The 27,782-nt window shown below is 37.2% G+C and overlaps 1 protein-coding gene across 1 annotated transcript; it reads left to right on the forward strand.

The window, feature by feature from the left end:
- The first annotated feature begins 1,138 nt into the window (after nucleotides 1-1,138).
- ccdc150 (coiled-coil domain containing 150) lies at nucleotides 1,139-27,185 on the forward strand. The gene is given in 18 exon segments (XM_059330755.1): nucleotides 1,139-1,500; nucleotides 2,590-2,768; nucleotides 4,079-4,147; nucleotides 4,259-4,375; nucleotides 4,455-4,584; nucleotides 5,734-5,777; nucleotides 7,311-7,435; nucleotides 9,348-9,525; nucleotides 9,609-9,677; nucleotides 10,807-10,899; nucleotides 12,234-12,314; nucleotides 13,586-13,725; nucleotides 13,806-13,899; nucleotides 16,503-16,651; nucleotides 19,167-19,293; nucleotides 19,797-19,967; nucleotides 22,599-22,715; nucleotides 26,701-27,185. Coding segments are annotated over 18 exon segments (2,358 nt in total). The 5' UTR covers nucleotides 1,139-1,160; the 3' UTR covers nucleotides 26,836-27,185.
- The last annotated feature ends 597 nt before the right edge of the window (nucleotides 27,186-27,782 follow it).

A 27,782-nucleotide genomic window follows, 5' to 3' on the forward strand; every position in this document is an offset into this window, starting at 1 on the left:
TACTTAAGTACAGTACTTGAGTAAATGTACTTAGTTACATCCCACCACTGATCACGTGCTAATATTGTTTTTAAACTATGATTAAACTAAATAAATTTACTGCATCTGCTTAAACTTTCTCTGTCCTACTTAGAGTAAGATTCTATAATCACAAAAAGATATGTTTTATCTGGACATTGCAAAATCTGTGTCTCCAATAATATCTCTGCAAGTCCTATCAAGGCAGGAGTTGATTTGCTTGGTGACATGAAGTGTCCACAATATTGATTAAACTCACAAATCAGCGGATCGAGAGGAGGCACTTCTGGAAGAGATCTACCTACATTCTTATTAAACCTCTGTTAGGATATAAAAAGGGTTCAAGCTAAAGTAAACTGTGTCCAACCTCCATGAACTGATCGGGGACCTGTAGATTGAACCCAGAGACTCTGTTCTGCACATTTCTTGACGTATTGTAATAAAATGATGTTAAACTGAGAACTCAGACGTCTCCTGCAAACTACAACCTCTATAATGAAGATATAGTTAATTTAATAACTCTGACGGTGCCAATCAAAACTGAACATTCTTATTATTCTTATTATTAATGTAAAGGCAGAATTTATGGATGGAGATATTGTGTTGGATCACACTAGGTTATAAAAATGGACCTTATGTAACGTGAGGGTTCGATGTGTGGTGGTTGGATCTCACTTTATAAGGAGAGACAGCAAGATGGAGACAGATGACTTTCTTAAACAGCCTTTTTACTCAGTCACCAAACTTCAATACAACTTCACTTCCTGGTTTCTCACATCCCACCAGACTGAATCAACCAATCAGAAGCCAGTCCTAAACTGTCTTAAAGACGCAGCTGCAAACATTCAACATGTAAATATGTAAATAATAAATGTGTAACATAAATACACAAACAGTCAATTGATGAAAATGATAACATTGTAAAAGCATCTTTTAGTAAATTAACTCAAATATAAATTATATTAACTTCTGAACCTTACACTTATATAGTGGCCGGTTGGTGTATATTTTTGCAAAATTTATCTCAATAACATTTTCATTTTCCAGGAAGTTCCAAAGGTAATCATGGATAGAACCTAAGAAGGGGCACAAGTCACCCACTTCCAACCCAGCCCCAACTAAACCAATCTATCAGTCTGGGTATGTCCCACTCCTCCGTCCTGCCTGGGGGCCCCGAGGCTCTGTCCCTCCTCCAACAGCGTCTGCTGCTGGCTGAGGAGGAGGCTGAAGCTCTTATTCAAGACATGGGGGCCCTGGGAGTTTCCAGGGACCAAATCTTGGGATCTGTACAGAGAAGGGATGCCACTCAGAGGCCTGGAAGTCCTCTGAAGATGTGTCGGGGCCATGGGGTCGAGGGCCCGCTGTGGCAGCAGAGTGACGCTCTAGTCAGCCGGGTGTGTCGTATGGAAAGTCTGCTCCAGACCCTCAAACTCACCGTCTTCCGCCTGGAGACTGAGAGAGAGCTGGATCCGTCTCACACGGGTAATGGTTGTTATGTGATCCTATAAACTAACCAACATGGTCTCACAGAAATCCGTGAAATAGCCACGGATTTCGCTTAACTCAAAATCCGTGGAATAGCCACGGAATCGCTCAAATTTCCGTGAAAATGACACGGATTTCGCTACAATGCAAGTTAATGACAGTCATATTTTTCTGGCGAGATCTTCACCACAAAGTGATTATGTACATTCACTGAGTGAATATTTAGAAAATAATACATATATTTCTCGCTAGAAATGTGATCAAAATCCATTTTTACGCAGAAACAAAGCCAAAATATTATTTTTTTCACTAAAAATGAGAGAACTGTCCGCCATGTTTTTTGTTCTGACTGCCGGAACCTTGAAAGTCACGTGACTTGGAACAAACCAATAGTCACAGGATATGACTGTCATTAACTTGCATTATAGCGAAATCCGTGTCAGTTTCACGGAAATTTGAGTTATTCCGTGCCTATTCCACGGATTTTGAGTTAAGCGAAATCTGTGGCTATTTCACGGATTTCTGTGAGACCAGGTTGAAACTAACTGAGATAAGGGAAAACATTAGCGATCTCATTAGCTTGGAGCTACTTAAACCCTTTATCAGGCAAAGGACTATATTTGGTCTTCAGGTAATATTTATTTAAAGATTTAAGATTTAAGATTTAGAGATTTAAAGTGGCAAATCTGCGCGAAAAAAGTCGCAGATTTACGATAAAAAAGCAACTTTTTTCTTGCAGATTCACCACCTTAAATCTCATAAATCAGCACATTTTTTTCTCATAGATTTGCCACTTTAATCTCGTAAACTTTTTTCTCAAAATATTATTTTCGTATGTTTTTTTTTACACATTCTGGCAGTATGTAATATCCTCCAATATCCTCTAGGGTTGAAATTTGGAATTTGCAAGTATTTCAATGAGTGAGGGTTAAACACAACGCAATTCATAATTAACACTTGAGCTATGGATACAGTTAATACAATACAAAATGCGTAAATATATAGAAATATATATATATATATTATAGGGTTGTGGGGCAAAAAACAACCTGACATTTACATTTTTTTCGAATTTTCCTTTTGTAGCTCATCTGAAGCAGCAGCTGGCGGCGCTGCAGCAGGAGAGTGAGGAGGAGCATCAGGCCTCCAGGAGGGAGGTGATCCAGCTCAGGGAGCAGCTTCAGCAGGTTTGCCAGGAGAGAGATGAGGCTCGCATACAGGTGCAGAGGCTGGGAGAGGCTGTGGGGGTAGCCACGGCTGCTAAGGTAATACTAAGATAATACTATAGATATTTCAGGAGCATCTGATTTACTTATCTAGCTTTCATAGCTTTCAAATCTTTTTTTTTTGGCCTCTACTGTGTGTGAAACAACACAGTTGTTGTGTTTCTTATCCTGGGGTCACTGGTTGCCTGGCTGATAAACCTGCACATAAACCTGCATTAAACCACAGCTTTTAAACTTTTGATTGTTACATGGATTATGCAAGATGTTACATGGATTATGCAAGTGTTTATAAGTGAACTTTAGAGGTGTTGGTAGGCTGTTTTTTAAAACTTACAATAGAGCAGGTTAGCTTTTCCCCAGTTAACAGTCTTCATGCTCCAACTACATATTTACCAGACATTCACATCAGTTTTCTCATCTAATGCTTGGCAAAAAAGCATTTTTTTTTATTTTTTATTTTTTTACAAAATGTTGATCTTTTTCTTTAATCATAAATGGATAATGTTGCTGTGAACCTAAAATGGCTCACTGATTCTCAGAAAATCAATGAATTGACTTTCTTGGCTCAGCTGGTCTTTCTAGCAGTGCCAGGTTGCACATACAGTGGGACTGTCATTAAAAAAAAGATAAAAAGGTAATAGTTAATTTAACAATTCATTTCTGGTTCCTTGCCATTTTTTCAGATTTTATACAATGACCTTATTACACAAGGACTGTAAACTGGAGATCAATCTTTTTGATTAATCTTTTTTGAATCGTTTTGTCTTTTTGGTGCAGATAATCTGGTTGAAGCTATTATTAGGGCCTCGGGGCAATCGCACCGAGCACTGGTCCCATACAGCAATAGCTGTAGGGACCAGTGCTCGGGTCCCTACAGTTATACTGTGGATTTCTTCTTCTTCCTCTTCCGGACGCAATTTCGTCCCGCTACTAGTCCTACAACTTGAAGAGTTGCAGGACAAATTATATATCAAAACGTGCGGTTTGATCGGGATCAGTGTGCTATTACTTTTCTCTACAGAATACGAATTTTTCGCGACGTAAATCCAACACATTGATATATATTTTTCATATATTTTTCATTATTATTGGTCAATTTAAGTCAAATATACAAAATGAAGGCCTCATTTATATTATTTATAAATTGATATTATCTATAAAGGATGCAGAGGGGCACATATGCTGAACATTTCACGCAATTCTATGAAAGTGAATTTGTTTTTTGAAAATGAGTACAGGAGGGTTAAGATTAAGATTAATTACTTTATTAATCCCACAATGGGGAAATTCAATAACAACAAAAAAGTGCCTGATGTGTTGTGAATCTTGCTGTTTGTCTTCTGCTGCAGATGGATGTGGCTTTGGCTGCTGAGGAGCTGAAGATTGTCAAATCAGAGATGAGTCACAAACTGATGGAGGTGAGAGGCTAATTCTTTTCATTTATTCTGTCCCTATTATCCCCAAACATCCACTGTCGGTCCCAGACTATGTGAAATTGAACCATCTTCACAATCCCCCCCTCGGGTCAGATGAAAGAGCAGATGAGACAGGAGTCTAGCCGCTCCGCTGAAGCCATGAAACCTCACAGCCAGCTTCTCCTGCGCTTTGAGGAGATGGCGAGCGTGTTGGAGATGGAGAGGAGACAGGTACATTGTAAGAGCACTCACCGAGTAATTAAGAATGTGTAAACAGCGGCTGACATGTTGTCTGCCTCTGGCCTCGCAGGCTCTGCTGCTGCAGTCAGATTGCCAGGTCTTGCGTGTGCAGGTACAGACGAGTCGGCAGCAACTGGAGGAAGAAAGAGACAGAGGCAGGCAGCTGGAGGAACACTGTCAGCTGCTCAAAGAACAGACAGGTTAGGAGTGTCAGGGGATACAAAACCAATCTGCTGTGGCTGTGCTACAACCATCAGAATGCTGCTGTAAGGCTTTGGAGGAAAGAAAAGTACAAATTTGAGTTTATTTCACAAGCTGTCAGTAAAGTAAAGAACAGATGCTGAATTTATTTGATAACCTACGATGTATTGCATGGTCAGGTCCTCGCTCACGGGCCAAATAGTTGTTCTGGAAGCTGAAAAATAACACCCTAACAACCTGAGTCATGAAGTGGAAAACAGTGAAAAATGCCTTTTGCAATTTCTCAGAAGCCAAAGTCAGATTTTCAATGCTGCATGCTGCTTGTTTCGTCCAAGCAACATTCCAAAAGTCAAACATTTTAAATTCACAATAAAATGAGAGAGAGAGAGAGAGAGTTTGGGATAACTTTATTCAAACTTTCATGAGAAAAACAAAGTCCATATATACATATAGAGACTTTTTCTATATCCTCAAGCATTTAGAAATGATTCCCCCTCCCTAATAATATTCATAAAGTCCCTTATGGTTACAGGCAGTGATGGACGACGTTTTCAGATCCTTTACTTAAGTAAAACTACTGATGCCACACTGAAATTATTCCACTACTAAGTCATGCATACAAAAAGTACAAAAGTATCAGCATCAAAATGTAATTAAAGTATCAAAAGTGAAAGTACTGGTGCAGAATGGCCTCAGTCAGGTTGTTTTATATATCCTAAATATATTAATAGATTATTTTTATTGATGCATTTATGTGAGCAGCATTTCCATTCTCTCAAGGTAGGGCTCATTTATCAACTTAATATACTTTCATGAGTTTTGATTTAAAAAAAATGAAATTGATGTTTTTCATTTTATATCTGAAACTAGAGATTATTTGTCATTTTTGCTTCATAAGTTACTTACACAAGTAATTGTTCATGGAAGGAAATGTAGCCTCTATTACCTCTGTTATAGATATCGTTAGACAGCCAACATGTACGTTGCCTTGCAAATTGTAGATTAAAGTTTTTAAGCAATGTTATTTTTTTATTATCTGAAACCTGTTCTAACTAAAAGGTTTGTCAGATACACAAATAGTATTTGCATTCTTAATATTTCCAAGACCTACACATGATGTTTGAACTGTTTTTGTTTCATTTTCACAGCAATGAAGGACTCACTTGCGTCTGAGTTGAAAACTGAACTGAAGGTTTGTAGACATAGATGGATAAATAGATGAGCATTTCTTCAGGAAAGTCTGTAATTCTTTTTTTTTTTTGGCCCACCATCACCCCCCCCCCCCCCCCCCCCCCCCACTTTTGGAGGATAACTTTATTTTTATTTACAGAACAAGAAAATGTCAAAGAACTTAAACAGGAAATAAGATAAATAAATAAAAAAAAAGAGTAGATATTTACAACACCAGGTGTTGTTAACATTGATTTCTGATAGTTAATAGGTAGGAGGGTTATTGTGTGGCCATACACTTATACTGATAAGCAAATCAGCAGACAGACAGACAGACAGACAGACAGACAGACAGACAGACAGACCAATGGGGGAATTTTATGTAAATGCTACAGATGCATATGTGTGTGAGTGTGTGTGTAAGTGTGTGTGTACTTTGTATATATAAGTGTTTGTATATACACTACCGGTCAAAAGTTTTAGAACACCCCAATTTTTCCAGTTTTTTATTGAAATTCAAGCAGTTCAAGTCAAATGAACAGCTTGAAAGGGTACAAAGGTAAGTGGTGAACTGCCAGAGGTAAATAAAAAAGGTAAGCTTAACCAAAACTGGAAAATAATGTACATTTCAGAATTATACAAGTAGGCCTTTTTCAGGGAACAAGAAGTGGGTAAACAACTTAACTATGGAGTCTTGGGCTATTTTGTCCATTTTGAAATTATTTTCATGTCTTTGTAAGTCATTTTGTGTCTTTTTTGGTCATTTTGTGTCTTTTTTTAGTCATTTTGTATCTTTTGGTGTATTTTTTTGTCATTTTGTGTCTTTTTTTGGCCATTTTGTGTCTTTTTTTAGTCCTTTAGTCCAACATAAAATGTGATTTTGAATCTTTTTTTTTACTTTCAAAACACTATCATGCTCAATAAAGAATTTTAAATGTTGCAAATGTGCATTAATTTAGTACACTGAGACATTAAACTGCATAATTTTCAATTAAATTCTGGAAAAGTTGGTGTGTTCTAAAACTTTTGACCAGTAGTGTCTGTGTGGATATTTCAGGGGTAAAAAGGATGTGTTGCAAAGTTCTGTGGAATTGGGATCAGGCATTTGTAACGGTGAATTTTTTAATAAATGTAGACCATCGGGGTATATTGTGATTAATTGATGCTGACATTTTTTCCATTGAGATTTGGTCTATTAACAGATTCTTCCAGTGTAAGTCCAGTGAAAGTCTGTATTTCTGTTGTTGATTGTTGCATACGTGTGTGTTGTGTTGAACATGTTCATCTGGCCCTTCAGAGGCAGCAGACTGAAAACAGCAAACTCCGTCTGGAGGGCAGAGAGCTGAGAGCTGCTGCTGACAGAGTCCAGGTCAGGAGCCTTCCACGAAATCTCTTTCTTCATCTGTTTTGTAGAGCCATGCAACCATGTTAGACTGAGAGGCTTTTCACTGCAATCACAGGGAGCCTGGAATAGTCAAACATCTCCAAAGTTACAGTGTGTGAGGGTAATGCATTATGCACACACACAACTGTCTCTCCTCTCTGTGTCTTTCAGGCTGAGAGGAGTCATGTTGTCAAGAAACTGCAGGAGGAAGCCCTGCTGCTGGAGGCAGCCAGGCGCAGCATCCACACTGAGCAGCAGGTGGCGCTAACAGATAACGTTAGTCTGCAGCTGGAGCTGTGAGTCTCTTACACTTCAAAACTTTACACTTTTTTTTTTGTTTTTTGTGTAAATTTTATTTATGCAAAGTTTTGGCACATATATATATATACATACAGACACACACAGTACAAGAAACATAGAAAAAAACCAACAGAGAAAAAAATAAATAAAATAAAGGTAAACAAACAGATAAACCAAAACAGAAGCAACAGACAGCCAGCCACCACTTACTCATTAACGTAAAAAGAAAATGTGCACAAAAAAACTTTACACTTTTAACTCATCATGTCAAATCACTATGGTTACTACTAACTGGGGGTGCTGATGCTGTTTTCTCAACATTTTATTAAATCATGATACACTCTGCAGCCATGTAGAACCTGATAATGTAATAAATTCCCGATAATGTAATAACCCCGATAATGTAATAAAAATCTGCACTTGAGTCCATTGAAAATGTAATAAAACCTGATGATGTAAAAAAGTGAATTTCCCAATAATGTAATACACTTTTTTTTTTTTTTTACCAATAATGTAATAAAGTATAACATTAATGGGAGATTATTACATTATCAGGTTAGCCTTCATTTCCCAAGTCCTGATAATGTAATAATTCCCCAATATTGTAATAATTTAACAGCAGACCACCCATTACTTGGGTTGAAGTGGTGATACTGTGTATCAACTCTAGCTCAAGAGCTCTAGCGCCACCAACAGGTCAAAGTTGAATGTTTATTAACTTTTGACCCGTTCATCCGTTTTTCTCAAAGGATGTATCACTGGAACCCTTGGGCCAATCCAAGCTAAATGGGGTTTTTCGGCCATATTGGATTTTCCGCCATCTTTGATTTGATCAAAAACCTTCGATTAATGTTATACTTTATTACATTATTGGTAAAAAGTGTATTACATTATTGGGAAATGCACTTTATTACATTATCGGGAAGTTATTACATTATCAGGTTTTATTACATTTTCAATGGACTCAAGTGCAGATTTTTATTACATTATCGGATTTATTACATTATCGGGAATTTATTACATTATCAGGTTCTACAAGCCACTTTATTAGCTAGTAAGGTGTATCTAATAAAGGTTGGAGGTGTTGTGGTTCAGAGATGGTCTTGTCAGACCTTGGTACTAAAAATGAATATTATATTTATTTTTTGTTGATTTGTATCCAGATAAGTCAATGATATGTTGTTTCTCTACCATTAAATGCTTTAAGTTGTTGGAAACCACCTGCTTTACAATAATGTATTAAAGCAAAATATGACATTAGTTTGACTGTTTTTTTTTTCAGTTCCACATTTTTGTCTTTGTCATCTTATTTGTGTTGCAGTGATGAGAGTGGCAATGGACATATATTTCTTTGTATTTTATTATTTTGACAAAATAAAATCCATAAGTAAATCATAATTGCTGGACAACTAATGTGTGCCTGGAAAAAAATGGACATTATTATTTAATAAACCTCCCAGCCAAACAGAACCACAGCAGATTGGGCCTTCCCCAAGTTCACTGTCTCATAGGAAATGGATGAAAAAAGTAACATTAAAAGGGTTAGACAGGGCTCGACAGATATATTGGTTTGTAAAGTCTCAGACTGATATTTGGCATTTGTACTTTATTAAAAAAAATCAAAGTCAGTCTCTGTTTTTCATCTCTGATATGAATCAGTTTTTTTTCAGGTTTTCCTTGGTGTCATTATTTAATGAAACCTGTCTCACTGTGCTGTGAACCCAGCCACCTAAAATAACTGCATGAGTCTGGCATTTAGTAGACAGATTAATTTCATGGTCTAACACTGGTGCTAGTGATGTGTGTTTGGACATGAAATATTAAAAACCTTAAAAAAAACAACCTGAAAAGTGTATTAAGTTCTTGAAAGTATCTTTTTAAGATATATATAAATCTGTGATTCTTCAGGGAGAAGCTCAAAGGCGAACATGCACAGATCCTGCAGAGCTCCTCCATTGCACAAGAGACAGCAGCCACTAAGAGGGAAATACTGGAGCGGACCATTGAGAGGCTGCGGGGGGAGCTGAAGACGGCCAGAAAAGAAGAGGAGGCAGTGAGGAAAGACCTGGAAGGTTCAAAAAATGAGGTATATTTCACAAATGTGGATATGATTGGTAATGTTGTGCCATAAAGTGAAACAGTCACTGTATATTTGTGTCTGGCTCCCAGTTATGTCTTGTTGTCACAAAGTTGGAGTGTGAGAGGAGCAATCTGGAGGTCCAACTCAGTAAGGCCAAGGTAAGCTTGGCCACAACACCATCCATCCCTATATACAATGAAAAAAGGTCTAAAAACAAGATAAAAACACTAACTCTGAAGGAAATTATCTTGCTGCATGATAATTTCCCAACATGGTCTCACAGAAATCCATGAAATAGCCACGGATTTCGCTTAGCTCAAAATTCGTGGAATAGCCATGGAATCACTCAAATTTCTGTGAAACTGACACGGATTTCGCTACAAGTTAATGACAAGTTATGTTAAGTTATGTTAAGTTAATGACAGTCATATTTTTCTGGCGAGATCTTCACCACAAAGTGATTATGTACATTCACTGAGTGAATATTTAGGAAATAAAACATATATTTCTCACTAGAAATGTGATCAAAATCCATTTTTATGCAGACACTAAGTCAAAATATTGATTTTTCACTAAAAATGAGAGAACTGTCCGCCATGTTTTTTGTTCTGACCGCCGGGACCTTGAAAGTCACGTGACTTGGAACAAACCAATAGCCACGGGATATGACACTAACTTGCATTGTAGCGAAATCCGTGTCAGTTTCACGGAAATTTGAGTGATTCCGTCACTTAACTCAAAATCCGTGGCTATTTCACGGATTTCTGTGAGACGAGGTTCTAATTTCCATAGATAAAAGATAATTTCACTTGACAATATTTCTTAAATTAAGATTAATACATTTAGAAATAAGCATGTCGTACGCTTAAAATAAGAGAAATAAGCATGTCGTACGCTTAAAATAAGAAATTAACTCTTAAAACAAGATAAATTAAAGCTGCAAGCAGCGATGAACTGGCCCGAGCAGAGTGACCTGTGAATTATTTGTTTCTTACCAAGATTAAAAAAAACTTTAGATTTAGAAGTGTTAGATCATTTATCTCGTTTTAAGAGTTAATTTCTTATTTTAAGTGTTCAACATGCTTATTTCCCAGATTAAATCATCTTAATTTAAGGGATCTTGTCCAGTGAAATTATCTGTCCATGCAGCAAGATCATTTCCCTCAGATTTAGTGTTTTTATCTTGTTTTTAGACACACCTTTTTTGCAGTGTGATACCTTTCATACATTCACCTGTTGGTTGTAACTTCTGTCCATGTTGGTGGCCTGTGAACCTGTGATTGACAGCTGGAGGCGGGATCTCTGAGCTCAGCCTTACAAAACCAGCAGGATGAGAACAGGAGGCTCATGGGAAAGGTTGCTGCTTTAGAGCAACAGCAGGTGAGAGACGGGTCACTTGTAACTGTCATCATTACAATAAGCTCTTTAGCTGTCATTTTGGATTTCATGGTACATACTTAAAGGATTTTATTGTGTTTGGATGAGTGAATGGTGCAGAAACACCGGACATGAGGGCTGTTTCCACTACCAGGCAATACCGGGAATGAGGCGGGTCTCACTCACCTAAACGCCCCTAATTTGAATACAAGCAGTCCGAAGAGCAGGGTCTTTTTTCTCCCCTGAAAACAGCCTGGTTACTGATTGGATAGATTGCTAAGCAGGATGTGACGTAGTACTCTACACCAGTAGTTCTCAACCTTTTTGAGTCGTGACCTCCAATTTAACATGCATGTTGTCCGTGACCCCCGCTCACTGAACAGAATCTCACACGCACAGTTCAGATCACCCAAAAAAGAAATAAAATGACCAAAAAAAGGAAACAAAATTACCAAAAAAGACACAAAATGACCAGAAAAGACAGAAAATGACCAAAAAAGGAAACAAAATGACCAAAAAAGACACAAATTGACCACATAATGATAAAAAAGACACAAAATGATCAAAAAAAGACACAAAATGGCCTAAAAAGACACAAAATTACCAAAAAACCCCACAAAATGACAAAAAACAAACACAAAATGACCAAAAAAAGACATTAAGTGACCAAAAACACATTAACACATGAACACTTTAACACAGTGGAGACAGAGCTGACTTCCAAAATGATTTGGCGACCCCCAGAAATCATCTCCCGACCCCAAGGTTGAGAATAGCTGCTCTACACAACAACAACACACGCCATTTGTAAAAGCCGGCAAAACAGTGTTCCCAACTGAGCGACTTTGTTGCTAAATTTAGCTACTTTTCAGACCGCCTTAGCGACTATTTTTCAAGAAAGCGACTGGAGACAAATCCAGCGACTCCTTCTTACTCTTCTTGTTAAGGAGCGCTACAGTTAGCTACAGTTAGCTCTGTAGCAGTACAGTGTGTATGTGCTGCTGCTACAGGAGGAGTTCACTTAGCGATCTCTGTTTGTTTACAACAAGCACCAGACACACAGTAAGTGATGCCGGTTAATTAACAATCACTATGTTTATGATCAGCGGAGACTCTGTGTATAATTAGCCATGCTGCTTTCAGCTGCTGAAGTTATTCACAGTAAAACCATATGTCACCTCCAGAGTCTCTAAATCCCTCTGGGGGCTAACTTGTAGTCGAAACACGCAGAGTGAGCGGACTTTTGAGAGGGTGTGGCCTGAGACTCTCCACCTAGTCGAAACACGGCTATGGGCACATTTTTTTCAGATTGTGTGTGTGTGTGTGCTTGTATGCAGCATGCAGTGCAGCAGGTGGACCAGATGTTGAAGGATCCAACTGACAAGAACAAACCAGCCTATGAGAAAGGCAAACATAAGGTACAGCACACACACAAATACTAGATATGTTTCTAGCTACCAGTTTTATGCACATTTTCAATTTGGAGTGGAGACGTTTAAATCCTAAAATATTGCAAACAACTTCTTATGTTTGGCTGTTGGTGTATTAATAAAAGCAAAATACAGAAAAGTGCAATGTAACATATTTTGTAAATAAATGTACATGAATCAGCGACATCCAGCTACTACAGAGCAACAATTTCGTTCATTAGATCTTGTAGCTTTGTTACTGTCAAATAGATTCTGATGGTTTATTATGATTGCAAACATAGATGCGATGATTTCCCCTCAATTTCTGCCTTAAGAATGAGATTTTTCTTTCAAATAAATGGTGCAAACACAGTGGAACTCTGAAGAACTTCCCTATTTGAATCTTGTCAGAGTGGTTTTTGAAGGACAGTGCATTTTCTTTGATTGTGATTATATTTATTCATGAAAGACTGTCAAGACTTCGGGATTGTTTATAAGAAACATTGCAACAGATTTTATTGTAGCTTTCACAGACTTTACTCATGATGGACAAGAATAATTGGACACCAAGGTTATTATAGTTAACGATAGCTAACGAAAACTTGAATTGATGAATTGAAAAAAACATTTTCGTTAACTGAAATAAAAATAAAAACGAGAGTTTTTAAAAAAAATGATAACTAACTGAAACTGTATTTTGTGGTTACAAAACGAACTAAAACTAAGTAAAATTAAAGTGAAAATATCCTTCGTTTTCGTCTTTGTCAACTTTTTTCATATATAATCCAGTGTTTCTTTTAGAAAAAGGATTGTAAATATGTTTACTGAGACTGGGATGTCTACACTCCAACCAAAATTCAAAACACCTGGAACTGCAAGAGTTAATAACCTTATTGGGGCTGAGATGGATAAACCAAAGGAAATAAAGGCAAAATGTATTATGACCTCTTTGAATCTGGCACCCAACACATAGCCCATTACAAAAAAACGAAAAATAACACCAAAACTAATAAAAACTAAACTAAAACTAAGCATTTTCAGAAAATAGAAACGAAACTAAAACTTGCAAACTCACTGTAAAAACGAACTAAAACCAACTGAATTTGAAAAAAAATTCATAACGAAATGACTAATAAAAAAACTTTTATAACCTTGTTGGACACTGACAGATTTATACTTCCTTTCATACAAATGGTAGTTTAACTTCAGTAATCCCTTGGTTTAAGTGTATTTACAAAATATAACAATTGTGCAGTAACATCACCCATCCTGTGCTGTAGATCAATGAGCTGGAGGCCTTGCAGGGTGTCTGTGGTCCTGTTGTCTCTCAAACTCTTGAAAACATCCTGGCCTCCCACACAGGACTGCAACTCAACAGTCAGACCCTGCAGCAAGTGCTGGGGGGGCGAGAGCAGGACAGGTCAGAGCTGAATGAAGTTCACAAACACTGCATGGTAAAGTTTGTGCAAGGGATGTTATATGTTGCTTTACTGTTGCCAGGCTGCAGGCTCAGAGAGAAATCAGGACACACCAAGCAGAGGTGGAGAAACTCCAGAGACTCCTCACATCTACTCACTCCAAAAGCACCAGAGATGTAAGGACACAACTTTTCTTTAATGGATGCATCACAAACACACACACACACACACACACACACACACACACACACACACACACACACACACACACACACATTCTTGAACTTCTATCTTTGTGAGGGCCCTCATTGGAACAGTGAATTCCATTGCAAGGTTATAATAGTTTTGGATTTTTCACTAGTTTTAGTTTTAATTTTTGTTTTCAAATTCAGTTAGTTTTAATGAGTTTTTAGAGTGAGTTTGCTAGTTTTAGTTGAGCATTTTTTTTCAAATGCTTTAGTTTTAGTTTAGTTTTTATTAGTTTTAGTGTTAGTTTTAGTTTTTTGTAATGGGGTATTTGTTGGGTGGGAGATTAAAAGAGGTCACAGTAAATTTTGCCTTTATTTCCTTTGTCTTATCCATCTTCATTGTTATGAAAAAAGTTGACAAAGACGAAAATGAAGGACATTTTCACTATAATTTTAATTAGTTTTGTAACCACACAAAACAGTTTCAGTTCACCGGCCGAAATGTCCTCACTCTGTTGGTTAAAAACGTGTTCCGGTCCTCACAAGGACACACACACACACACACACACACACACACATTACACTGCCATGTGTACTACTATTCCATCTCTGTAAAATCAGTGTCAGTATCTCTCAGAAGTCTGACGTGTTCTGGATTAAATTATTTTAATATGTGTAAATGAAGCAAAATGTCAAATGAAGCTTTAAAGGAGCAGTTTGTAATATTAGGGAATACACTTACTAGCTTTCTTGCCAAGAGTTAGATGAGAGGATCAATACTAATCCCCTGTCTGTCTGCATGGTGTGCCAGACTTTCTCTTGGCCAGGAGCAGTAGGAGAGTCTCCACTGGTTGTCTGGAAGACAAAACTCCAGTAAATCACTGCACCTGGCCAAGAATTAATCCAAACCACAACCCCTGACCACAACCACAACACGCCCTTAGTGTGGATTAAACAAACTGGATATGATTTGTTAATTAGTGAGCTTTTGTTTCCTTTGGTCTGTCTCCTTCTCTTTATGCTCAGCTAAGTGAAGCAGCTGCTGGTTGTAGCTTCATATTCATCATGAAAGACAGAGAAAGAGTATCAGTTTTTTTTTCATTTCACTCCCTAATTTGAACTAGCTTTGCAAGCTACCAATTACTTCACATTAGAAGAAGTTGAACTACAGTAAACAGTAAAGCTACCCTAGGGAGAAATCTAGTCTGGTCAACTTAGAAAAAGTAGTTCAAAATACTACAAATGATCAAATTGGCAAGGAACGTATACCTATGAAGCTCATACTGCCTAATAATTATCAGTATACAAGCTCAGAATGTTTTTGAGTTTTTTATCAAAACAAGCAGAACAGCAGAAAAAGGAATTTGGTGATTTTCATGTCTACTGCCATTTCTTCATGTGTATTTTCCCCACAAATCCCATTTAGAACTAGAAAAAAAAAAGATTTTCAGATATAAAACTATACATGTCTTCCTTTATTCACAAACCCACTTTTAAAAAATAAATAAGTGTTTAATATCACAGCATTTCTGTAAACAAATTTAGCTTTTGCATTACAACTAAACATAGCTAAAAGAGTTAAGAAAAAAATATTAAACTGATCATTTTGACCTAGGTATAAAGTTACACAAAGGGGTTCAATTACAGTAGAAAAGCATTTATAAAATGTTATTATTAATAATAATAATCAATCAAACAATGGCCCAATTTATAGTTTGTAGTTTCAGTTGTTTAACTACACAAAATGTAAAAAAAGAAAAAAATAGAAAAAGTAATTTAACTGCATTTATATTCATGTAGTTAAACTATCAGCAAACTACTGCAAAATGAAGTTAAACTACTAGTTCAGATACATGTCGTTCACTACTCTCCAACACTGCAAACTCTCAGGAGAATAAACCTATTTACCAGAATGCTGAACAGTTTCTCAAAGGCAGATTTAGCATGATAACCTAATAAGTCCTCAAGAGAATAATGGCTGCAGTTAAATAATCTTTTTTTCTGTGGAAACAACCTGGAAGTATCTAATTGATAAGAGCTAGAGTTCTTTATATGATAAGAAAATGTGCTTCTATTCTTCCTTACTTATCTTCTTTAACATAGGGCACAGTACACCACCCTTTATGAAAGGAAATTAGATAATGGAAGTAACATTTGATGCAACGCACCATTTGGCTGTTGATGATTGCATACGATCAAACTGTTTGTATAATTAAAACTGTGTATATTCTTACAGTAGTGTGTGTGTGTCATCTACAAGTCTAACAGCTTCTTAACGTCCTCTGTGAGTAAAACACAATGCAGATAAACTGTTCCTTTAAATCTATATTAGGTTTAATAGAAAAGATCAGAGGCTCCGGGAGGCTGCCCTGAGGAATGCCACAACATGTTGATTTACATTTCTGTAACTGTTTTTATATTCACCTGATTTTCAGTGTGTGTGTGTGTGTGTATGTGTGTGTGTGTGTGTGTGTGTGTGTGTGTGTGTGTGTGTGTGTGTGTGTGTGTGTGTGTGTGTGTGTGTGTGTGTGTGTGTGTGTGTGTGTGTGTGTGTGTGTGTGTGTGTGTGTGTGTGCACATGAACCTTTCAGCTGGAGTCCTTGCAGAAAGCCTCAGATAGAGCCAAAGTGGACAACAAGAGGCTGGCCCAGAGTTTGGAGCGGGCTATGTTGACCAACAGCAGTTTACACCTCAGACTGGAGCAGGCCAGAGACCAGTATCAGGCTACCATCACACTGAGGTGACCGTGGGGCAACAAGACTAGAGCCCGACCCATATGAGATTGCTGAGTATTTAAAATAAATAATTTAAAAGAGCAAACACCATTTTAAAATCAGGCCAAGCAACATTTTCTGCATGATATATTGTGTAAACGGGAAATAATAGTAATAAGGGCACATATCAGACAGCAGATACACGACACACATAGACCTTTAACAGGCAAATATCGGTTGATAATATCTGTTACGCTCTAAACAAGATATTTCATACAGCATGTATTAAAGATACTTGCGGAAGCAATTTACACTATTAATCACTTTGTATCGCCAATGTGTGAACAGACTGTAATGTAACTTAAAAACTGAGACTTTCACTCACTTTTGTTGAGACGGTGTACAACACTACATAACATTAGCTTAGAAATAGAGTCACCCATCAGAGCCAACACAACCTTTTATCCATCGAAGCTCATCCGGCCAAAGGTGACTGACATCAGGAAAAACTGGGCATTCAAATCATGGAGGGACTTTTTTTTGGCCTTGGTGATCAAAATAGACCCCGTGCTGGCGACCTTTTGGAAAAAAGCTTAGCTCGCCTTTTTTCCCTTGCTTTCTCTCTAATGTTATCAATAGCAAAATATTATCAGAGTACATATGTTAGTTGGCTAGCTGGCTAAATTACTTCACCAGCTAACGTGATGCTAACCTATTAACAAAAATGAATGATGTAAGAGTAACAGTTTCTTCCTGCTGGCCAAGAGAAATACACTGCAAGGGAGGCAAACGGGAGCGTGTCTATGTTCCCCTCTTTGTATGAGACTGGGGAACATAGGACCCTTTTTCCCCGCTTTTCCCAAAAAGGGTCCTATGTTCCCCGGTCTGTTACTTTTTCCACCATTACTGCCAAATTCCATGGCAAAAAGGACTTTGTAGGCCTACGGGCTGTTTGACGTGCATATGCAAATAACCTAACCCTAACCCAACCCTAAATGGAAAAAACTAAGCCTCGATGCAAGACAATATGATTAGGGATGTGAATATACAAACATGAGTCATCCTTGCTAGGCAAACTAGCAACAACTGTAGCTAGAGCCAGTGTTAGCCAGATATCTTGACTATCAACTGAAACCTTAAAGGAGAAAATAGAAATACTGGGAAATCCACTTTCTGGCCAAGAGTTAGATGAGAGGATCAATACTAATCTACTGTCTGTCTGCAGGGTGTGCCAGACTTTCTCTTGGCCAGGAGCAGTAGGAGAGTCTCCACTGGTTGTCTGGAAGAAAAAACTCCAGTAAATCACTGCACCTGGCCAAGAAATAATCCAAACCACAACCCCTGACCACAAACACAACATGTTATAAATGAGGTAAAGGTACCAAGCAAATGTGTATAACATTTGCTTTCTTCCTGCCAACAGAGATACACTGCAGGGGCGGACAACTAGCAAACAGTAACTAAAGCCTGTGTTAGCCAGCTAGCTGTATCTTGACTACATGTCATGAATCTTGGGTTGGTTGCTCTGTATAAGTATCAACAGCAAGCAAGGGAGTATCATGGCTCAACATTATGATAGATGAACATGGTGCTGGTCAGTCCCGTGTATTTCACGTCTCTCTGTTTTGGTTATTTCTCAGATGCTGACTGCAATTCACTTAAAGGCAACATAGTACATTTAAAGTAGGGTAACCAAGCGTCCTCTTTTGCCCGGACATGTCCACTTTTTACGTCCTGTCCGGGGCGTCCGGCCGGGTTTTATAAATTCACAAAAATGGCCGGTGTTCACTGTTTTTCATAGGACCAGTACACGTGCACGTATATTGACCGGCGCTTTGCACACAGTTTTGCGAGACGTAATTACCAAGAGGCTGCCTAGTGGGCGGGTCAGTGCCGTGCACACACAGAGAGACAGAGAGCAGAGCAGACAGAGGGCATATCGAACAGCGGAGCAGCATTACACGGGAAATGCCGAAGCGTAAGTGCAGCTTCACAGATGAACTGCAAAAAAAATTTCCGACGTACCGTCCCGGTCGGGACAGGTGGGAGGCGGAGTGCCCCGTGTGCAATGCTGGCACATATGTCTCAGTGTCTAATAAAGATGCTGGAGATCTCAAAGCTCAAAGCTCAAAGCTCAAAGACAACTAAAGATGAAAAGTATAGATCCTTTTTGTTTGTTAAGTTAGTATCTTTGTGAGACTCTTCTATTATTTATCTTATTGCAGTTATTAAGAGATATATTGTTGAAGCTAGATTTTCTAACAGAAGAGTTCATATTTAGAACATTATTTCATATTATTTATTCATTTATTTGAAAAGAGTCTACGAGAGCTATTATTTTGTTACAAGTTTTTACAGATTTCATTTTATTTTATTACAGAAGTTAATTTTGCACCATTGAAGCATAATAAAGCATGTTCATCAACCTCCGAGAAGCCTGTCTGAATTTGTGTCTCGAGGCCGTGCCGATTGTCCTCTTTTTTTGAAATCAAAATATGGTCACCCTAATTTAAAGACATCTTTGCTCACCATGTATTGCAGAGACGAGGACCTGCAAGAGGCTCGAACAAAGATTCACCATTTGTCTGAAGAGCTGGGCGCTGTAAAGCTGCAGACCAGAGAAGACTATGAATCCTCCATGAAGACACTGCATCGAGAAATCTCAGAGGTACGAAATGGCAGAGATGTTTCATTCTGTTCTATTGATTTTTTTTAAAGTAGTGATTCCAGCTGTAAATTTTGTGCAGGTAGAAAATTCTCGTAAATAAAGACATCTTAAGTCCCTGATTTATCTGGGCTGGTATCCCAGCCTCAAACTGGTGTTGAAAGACCTCCAAATAGGACTTGAGAGTAAAAGTTGGAAGCAGCCAAAAACAATTCTAAGCTGCTGAGAGATTTACTGAAGTGTGTAAATATGTAAATATGCATGGATATGCATAATCCTTATTGAAAATCCTTACCTCTGACTGTGCTGTTTTCTTTTGATGCAATGCACAAAAAAGCTGCCAGGCTTCATTATAAGACTCTTTGTTTACATCATCCATACTTTCCTCAAAATTAATTGGCAACAATTCATCAGTGTAGAATGAATACAAAACTGCACTAGCGCTTGTGCCTCAGGTTTATCCTTTTTTCTCTCTCTGTTTCTGTTAATCCCATTTCCTTGCTCAGCTAAAGCGTACAGTTAAAGACTCGTCAACAGGGTCAGGTGACCTGTCCGAAGCCAACCAGGAGCTCCGCCAACGGGTGTCCGAGCTGGAGCGGCTGGTGTCCAAACAGAAAGCTCGTATCAGAGAGCAGAGGAGTCAGCTGAGGCAGCAGAGGAGCAGAGGTCAGCAGGAGGTGAGGTTACTTCACCCTGCACACACAAAAAATGGAGTAGGTCTAAATCCAACCTGGTCTCACAGAAATCCGTGAAATAGCCACGGATTTCGCTTAACTCAAAATCCGTGGAATAGCCACGGAATCGCTCAAATTTCCGTGAAACTGACACGGATTTCGCTACAATGCAAGTTAAAGACAGTCATATCCCGTGGCTATTGGTTTGTTCCAAGTCACGTGACTTTCAAGGTTCCGGCGGTCAGAACAAAAAACATGGCGGACAGTTCTCTCATTTTTAGTGAAAAAATTAATATTTTGACTTTGTTTCTGCATAAAAATGGATTTTGATCACATTTCTAGCGAGAAATATATGTTTTATTTTCCAAATATTCACTCAGTGAATGTACATAATCACTGTGTGGTGAAGATCTCGCCAGAAAAATATGACTGTCATTAACTTGCATTGTAGCGAAATCCGTGTCAGTTTCACGGAAATTTGAGCAATTCCGTGGCTATTCCACGGATTTTGAGTTAAGCGAAATCCGTGGCTATTTCACGGATTTCTGTGAGACCATGTTGTCTAAATCAGTGGTCAGCAACCTTTACTAACCAAAGAGCCATTGCTGTAAAAAATAAATAAAGAGAATAAAAAATATTGGAATGGAGGCGCAAAACCTTATTTTGAGCCTTACAATGAAGAAGAGCTTAGCCTATGAAGTCCCAATTAGCCTACCACCATTATAATTAACATTGATAATAAACAAAATCATTATCAAGAAAACTATGGGAAATGTCTAGATACCAGCTCTCAAATTCAACTCTTATGATCTATTTTAGTTGTTATCATTATATTTGTCCAAACAAATGTCTCAACCTTAAAATGAACAAGACATTGAAGCAAACAAGGGTGGTATTTACTATTATATTTTTTTCCTAATTGCATGTCTTAATGTTTTTGTCAGCGAAGTGCAAATAAGAGGTTGAAGAAATATCGATAGCTAGCCCAGCTAGGGAAACTCAAATTTAGACCTGAAGATTGAACATTTTTTACTTTTGTAAGCTACGATGCACATTTTTTTTTGCAACAAAAAAATGTTTTAATGATGTATATAAGCTACATTTTTACAATTAAAGAACACAAATTGCGTTAGGCTGACACCAATGATAATTTAAAATCGAAATATAAAGAAATAACCGTATGTCACAGTCACATGGAGCCACTGAAGAGCCGCATGAGGCTCTGGAGCTGCAGGTTACCTATCCCTGGTCTAAATTAATGATTTCCCTTTCCTCATTAACTATTGTTGAGTTATGAAACATAATTGCTGATTTAATGTGGTTTCAAGAAGACTTCAGTATCCCATACTGTAGTTTCATTCTTCTCCAGCCTGAATAAATCATAAGAATAATTTGTTTTTAAAAACACAGATTTTAAGCTATTAGATGTCGGCAAAAACATCAGCTTTTGATGCATTACTGTAGATTATTGATTATAATATTGACACTATAATAGTATAATATCATTCTTTTGCCTTAAAATGTTTAAAATGAACTGGAACTATGATATATATGTTGTTGAGTTGTGTACTTGCATTATCCCAAATCTTTCCAACAATTTAAAATCAGAGAAATCTGTAATTCTTGAAGTTGTCTGACAGAAGTTTTTATATATTTTTAGACCTTTTTTTCCAGTTTTAAGCCACATTTTTAAAATGTACTTTTATAGAACTTGCTTCTTAACTTTGATCTTTTAACTGGATGAAGGATTTTAGTCAGAGAAACAAGTTAAGCCAACGTTAGTGACAGCTCGATTCCAGACGATTGAGCTGCTTTATTCAGTGTTTTTTCCAGTTTAAATCACTGGCAGATAATTTGGTTCCTGGTTAAAACCTCCTGAACGAAAAAATGAAGGAATCCAGCTAAAGAGTGACAGCATTGTTGGTGAAGACAACATCCATGGAGCCACACTACCTTGACAAAACCTATTTTTTTCGTCATGTATTGATTGAAAATTACGGAAGCCCTGAACCGCCAGTGAAGAAAATTTTTTGTTATTTTGAGATCATATCTCGTTATTTCAAGATAATATCTCACTATTTCGAGATGATACACATATGTAAAAAAAAAATAATAATAAAAAAAAAAAAATCTTCCAAATTTTTTTTTTCTTCAGATATTATCTCATTATTTCGAGATAATATCTCGTTATTTCGAGATAACACACCTATGTAAAAAAAAATATATTTTTTTTTTTTACGTAGGTGTGTTATCTCGAAAGAACGAGATATTATCTCGAAATAACGAGATAATATCTGAAGAAAAAAAAATTTGGAAGATTTTTTTTTTTTTAATTCTTTTTTTTTTTTTTTTACATATGTGTATTATCTCGAAATAATGAGATATTATCTTGAAATAACGAGATATGATCTCGAAATAACAAGATAACATCTAAAAAAAAATGTTCTTCACTTGCGGTTCAGGGCTTCCGTAGAAAATAACCCTGCAGTGGCAGAAAAGTATTTACTGAGCATTGTAAATTCTAGTACAGTACAGATGCATACAGTAAACAACAGAGACATCCTTAACTTGAGTTAATTATGACCAGAAATTCTGTATGTTTTGGTTTGAAGATGGAAGTTTTAGAAGAGTGAGTCTGGATAGATATTCAGTCTGCTTTGTCAACAGACATTTGATGAGAGAATCAGAAATCTGCATGAGAAAGAGCTGGCTGACAGCGAGCACCAGGGGGTCAGGATGGATTCCCAGCAGGTGAGAGAGTCTCATTTCTCTTTTCTCCTATCATCAGCTTTCACTAATATTGTTGAGCACAGGTTTGAAACTCGTCTCTGAAAGCACTTCTAGTTAATTGTTTGTCACTTTTGATGCCTTATATCATGCGTCTCAAACTTGCGGCCCGCGGGCCAATTGCGGCCCTCGTGACGATATTTTGTGGCCCCCACCTTGATGTGAAAGTTTAATGTGAGTTTTATATGAATGACACTTTACCATGTTGTGTGTGGAAGGTCCATTTAATTACTTTTTTTTTGTGGTAATTTTGTGTCTTTTTTTGGTAATTCCGTGTCTTTTTTTGTAATTTTGTGTCTTTTTTGGGGTAATTTTGTTTCTTTTTTAAATAAGTTTGTATGTTTATTGGGTCATTTTGTGTCTTTTAAAAAAATAATTTTGTGTCTTTAAAAAAAATAATTTTGTGTCTTTTTGGCCATTTTGTGTCTTTTTAAAGTAATTTAGTGTTTTTTTCTGTCATTTTGTGTCTTTTTTGGTAATTTTGTCTTTTTTTTGGGTAATTTTTTGTCTTTTTTATTTATTTATTTATAGTCATTTTGTGTCTTTTTTTGGTCACTTTGATACTGACTCCAGCGGCCCCCAGCTAATTTGAGTTTGAGACCCCTGCCTTATATGAATGGAGGATATTTTCAGTTGCATAATATTTCTCACTTTCTCATCAGACTCATATTGTTCACTCATGATCAAAATTAATAATAATAGTAATGATTTGTTTAATGTGGAAAATGTGGCTTTTGAGTCACTTTCGTGTTGATTTACTTCAAATTAAAGGAGTATTTCACCTTTAAAATTTAAAATTTAGTTTTCCTGCGTAAGCCTGAGATAGTGTTGGCGAAATCGTTGGAAATAGTAAGATTTCAGAACGTGTGTGTGAGAAGAACTGAGCATACAACTGGTAAAGGACACTTGGACTATACTGCACGAGTTGTGTCAGAGTTTGCTGGTTACTTTAATTTATTGAGGATACTACACTTTTGTTTTCTTCAAGAATTCAAGGTGACAAGGGGTGAGTAATTGTTATATACAGTGGCTTGCAAAAGTATTCATCCCCCTTGGATGTTTCACCCTTTTGTTGCTTTTACACATGAAATCATGGTCAATTTAATTTGGCCTTTTTAAAAAGAATTTGCAAAAAAACCCTCTTAAATATCAAAGTGAAAACAGATTTTTACAAAATAGTATCACTACATTAGAAATATATAAGGTAAAATAAATTATTGCATAAGTATTCATCCCCTTTAAAGTAACTGACCTGATTCAACAGAGTTCCAGCGAGTTGATGCAGCAAAGTCACAGTTAGTGAAATGGAGATCACTTCTTCTTCTTGTCCTGTCACTCAGATTCGGACTCGGACAGCCAGCTCTAGGCAGATTTAAACAAGGTCCATACTGCTTCTATTTCTTAATGATGGCTTAACTGAACTCTGTGGGATGTCCAGTGAGCTGACATTTCTCTGTAGCAATCTCCAGACTTCTACTTTTCAATGATCTTTTCTCTGAGTTGCTTGGAGTGTTCTTTTGTCTTCATGTTGCAATTGTAGCAGGAATAGTGATGAACCAGAGATTGGACCTCCCAGACACATGTTTTTATTAGGGCCGGGACTTAAAAAATTGACACATTTTAATGGCACTTATTTTTGCACCGCGGAACGTTTCTCACTGGATGAGTTTCAGGCGGACCGATTATACTGGAGCACCAACTAGCGTTGATGAGTTCAGACAACAACAAACCACAGTGAACATGAAGGAAGAAGCTGATGAGACCTTTGGTTGGCCCCGTGGATGATGGGACATTTAGTTACTAAAAACCAACGGATGGAAGCGTCCATAAGAGCATGGTTGTGTTGCTAGGCAACAAGGAATTCACATATCACCGCAGCACATCCAGCCTCAAGTATCACCTCAATGCTAAACATATAGCAGCTAGCTATAAGATCTACCTACCTATAGGCTACCTGAATTTCTGAAATGTACTATATTTCTAAATATGCTATTGCTACAATTAACTTACACTTAACATTGCACTGGTCTGTTTGACTTGAACAAAAATAAACAATATTTTTTTTGCTTAAGCTTATTCAGTCATTATTCAATGGTATACTAAAAATCCATGTGAAAAAATTACTTCTCACTGTTCTCAGGTCAAATATTTACATGCGATTAAAATGCGATTAATTTCGATTAATTAATTACATAGCCTCTAATTAATTAGATTATTTGTTTTAATTGAGTCCCGCCCCTAGTTTTTATCCTATAATGACTTGACACACATCAACTGTACTCAAGTGATCTCCATTTCACTAACTGTGACTCTGATGCATCAACTCGCTGGAACTCTGTTGAATTAGTTCAGTTACTTTAAAGGGGATGAATACTTATGCAATCATTTATTTTACCTTATATATTTCTAATGTAGTGATACTATTTTGTAAAAATCTGTTTTCACTTTGATATTAAAGAGGGTTTTTTTTTGCAAATTCTTTTTAAAAAGGCCAAATTAAATTGACCATGATTTCATGTGTAAAAGCAATAAAAGGGTGAAACATCCAAGGGGGATGAACACTTTTGCAAGCCACTGTATATAACAATTACTCACCCCTTGTCACCTTGAATTCTTGAAGAAAACAAAAGTGTAGTATCCTTAATGAATTAAAGTAACCAGCAAACTCTGACACAACTCGTGCAGTATAGTCCAAGTGTCCTTTACCAGTTGTATGCTCAGTTCTTCTCACACACACACGTGCTGAAATCTTACTATTTTTGACGATTTTGCCAACACTGTCTCAGGCTTACGCAGGAAAACTACTCGTACAACCCTTTTAAGACAATACATTAAAATCCCCATTGTCAGCAAGCTATAAAGAAAACTTTTTTAATCCCTGAAAAGCTGACATTTTGGTTTCTGCTTGTAGGAAAAGACTAACCAAGCATGAAAGCAACCAAACAAAAAAGGAGATGTTGCACTGCACCACTGAAAACTGACATTAGTTAAAATTCCCAGTGTGTTATATCTGGTTCAACACTGCAGCTGTAATAAAGTTGCTTCACTTCAGCAGGCGAAAGAGGTAATTAAAACAGGATTAGCCCACAGAGCTGTATGGAGAAGACAAACAGATCTGCCTCAGGGTCACAGTCGTAGGTAGAATTAGACTCTTTGGAGTTCAAACTTAGAAGTAACTAAGCTTCAGCCGACCTGAATGTATAAAGGAGGAATCTGTCGTATAAGTGCTATAATGATGTAGACACAAGTACGCAGAGAGGTTGAGATTTATCAAGTGGGGACACCGATCTCCTCGTCTTGTGCCGGTTTGGTCAGTCAAAGCAGATAGCTGGTGTAAACTAGTGACAACAAATTACTGACAACTCTCATACATCACCTTAATGAACAATTGATTCTATAGGGTTTCTTCTTTATAAAGCACAGCTTATTGTGAAAAGAAAGGCATTAAATTAGTCTGAGAAACTAAAGCAGGATGAAGCGTTTTTTTAAAACAGAGTCAGAGTTGATGTGATGAGACTAAAGGCCGGTTTAGCGACTGCGACTGAATATCTCTTTGGTTTGTGGACAAAACAAGAGATTTGAGGACGTCATCTTGTGGTTTGGGAAACACTGATATTTTTAACACTTTATTGACCAAACAACTAATCGATTAATCGTTTAAATAATCAACAGATTAATCGATAATGAAAATAATCGTTAGTTGCAGCCCTAAAAAGCACATTTATATCCTGGAATGGGGGCACTTTAAACCAAAAAGAGGTATAAAATCAGATTATCCATGCATAAAAAGTACATGCTCGCCCTGTTTACAGTGCTGAACAGTGTCTCAGTCTGGCAGATTAATTGTAACAGGTTTAACTGGTGATCTTGTTTCATGAACCACCCCTCAAGTTTGCACAGCTTGCTGATGTTGCACTGTAAATGTGTTGGTTGATTCTGGGTTTTGCAGGTTTTGCACAAACGGGAGTCAGATTTGGAGAGGTGGACTTCTACCATCCAGCGGTGGGAGAGCAAGAGAGAGCTGGCTCACATCGCTGGACGACCCACGCCTGTGAGGACACAGCTGACAACACAATCAGACTGATAAAAACCAACACACACACAAACACACACACCTGAGCACAGACTAAAGCAACATGACACAGTGATCCTTTGTATTTATTCAAACAGTAAACGATGACCAACAGAGAGGAAGAGATAGCAGCCATGTGTGAAATAGCAGCTATAGAGTCAGACGTGTGTGTGTGTGTGTGTGTGTGTGTTCTTGTACTTCCTACATAGTGAGGACCAGAACACGTTTTTAACCAACAGAGTGAGGACATGTTTGCAAAGTGAGGACATTTCGGCCGGTCCTCACTTCTTTAAAGACTTTTTTGAGATTTCAGACTTTGTTTTAAGGGTTAAGGTTACATTTTAATGATAATTAACTGAAACTGTATTCGTATATATAGTGAAAATGTCCTTCGTTTTCGTCTTTGTCCTACATAATGAAGATGGATCAGACAAAGGAAATAAAGGCAAAATTTACTGTGACCTCTTTTAATCTCCCACCCAACAAATACCCCATTACAAAAAACTACAACTAGCAAACTCACTAAAAAACTAATTAAAACTAACTGAATTTGAAAACAAAAATTCACAACAAAATTAAAACTAAAACTAATGAAAAATCCAAATCTATTTTAATCTTGCAAGGGAATTCACTGTTCCAATGATGGTCCTCACAAAGATAGAAGTACAAGAATGTGTGTGTGTGTGTGTGTGTGTGTGTGTGTGTGTGTGTGTGTGTGATATCCTCCAGCTATATTGATCCAAATTTAATGATAGTCAGGAGGGAAACATGCACTCTCATCAAAACAAGCTGTACAACCATAACATCTGATATACTTCTCCACTGTACAAAGATTCTTTTTTTGTTTTGTTTATACAAAAGTAATTTTTTTTAAATAACACTACGTACAAATGTATGATTCTCCATCTACCATCTATGCACTTTCGTATGTACAGAGTGTCAGCCTGTTATTTGGTGTG

The sequence above is a fragment of the Centropristis striata genome, chromosome 4, assembly GCF_030273125.1.
Source record: "Centropristis striata isolate RG_2023a ecotype Rhode Island chromosome 4, C.striata_1.0, whole genome shotgun sequence".
In the NCBI taxonomy this organism is placed as follows: domain Eukaryota; kingdom Metazoa; phylum Chordata; class Actinopteri; order Perciformes; family Serranidae; genus Centropristis; species Centropristis striata.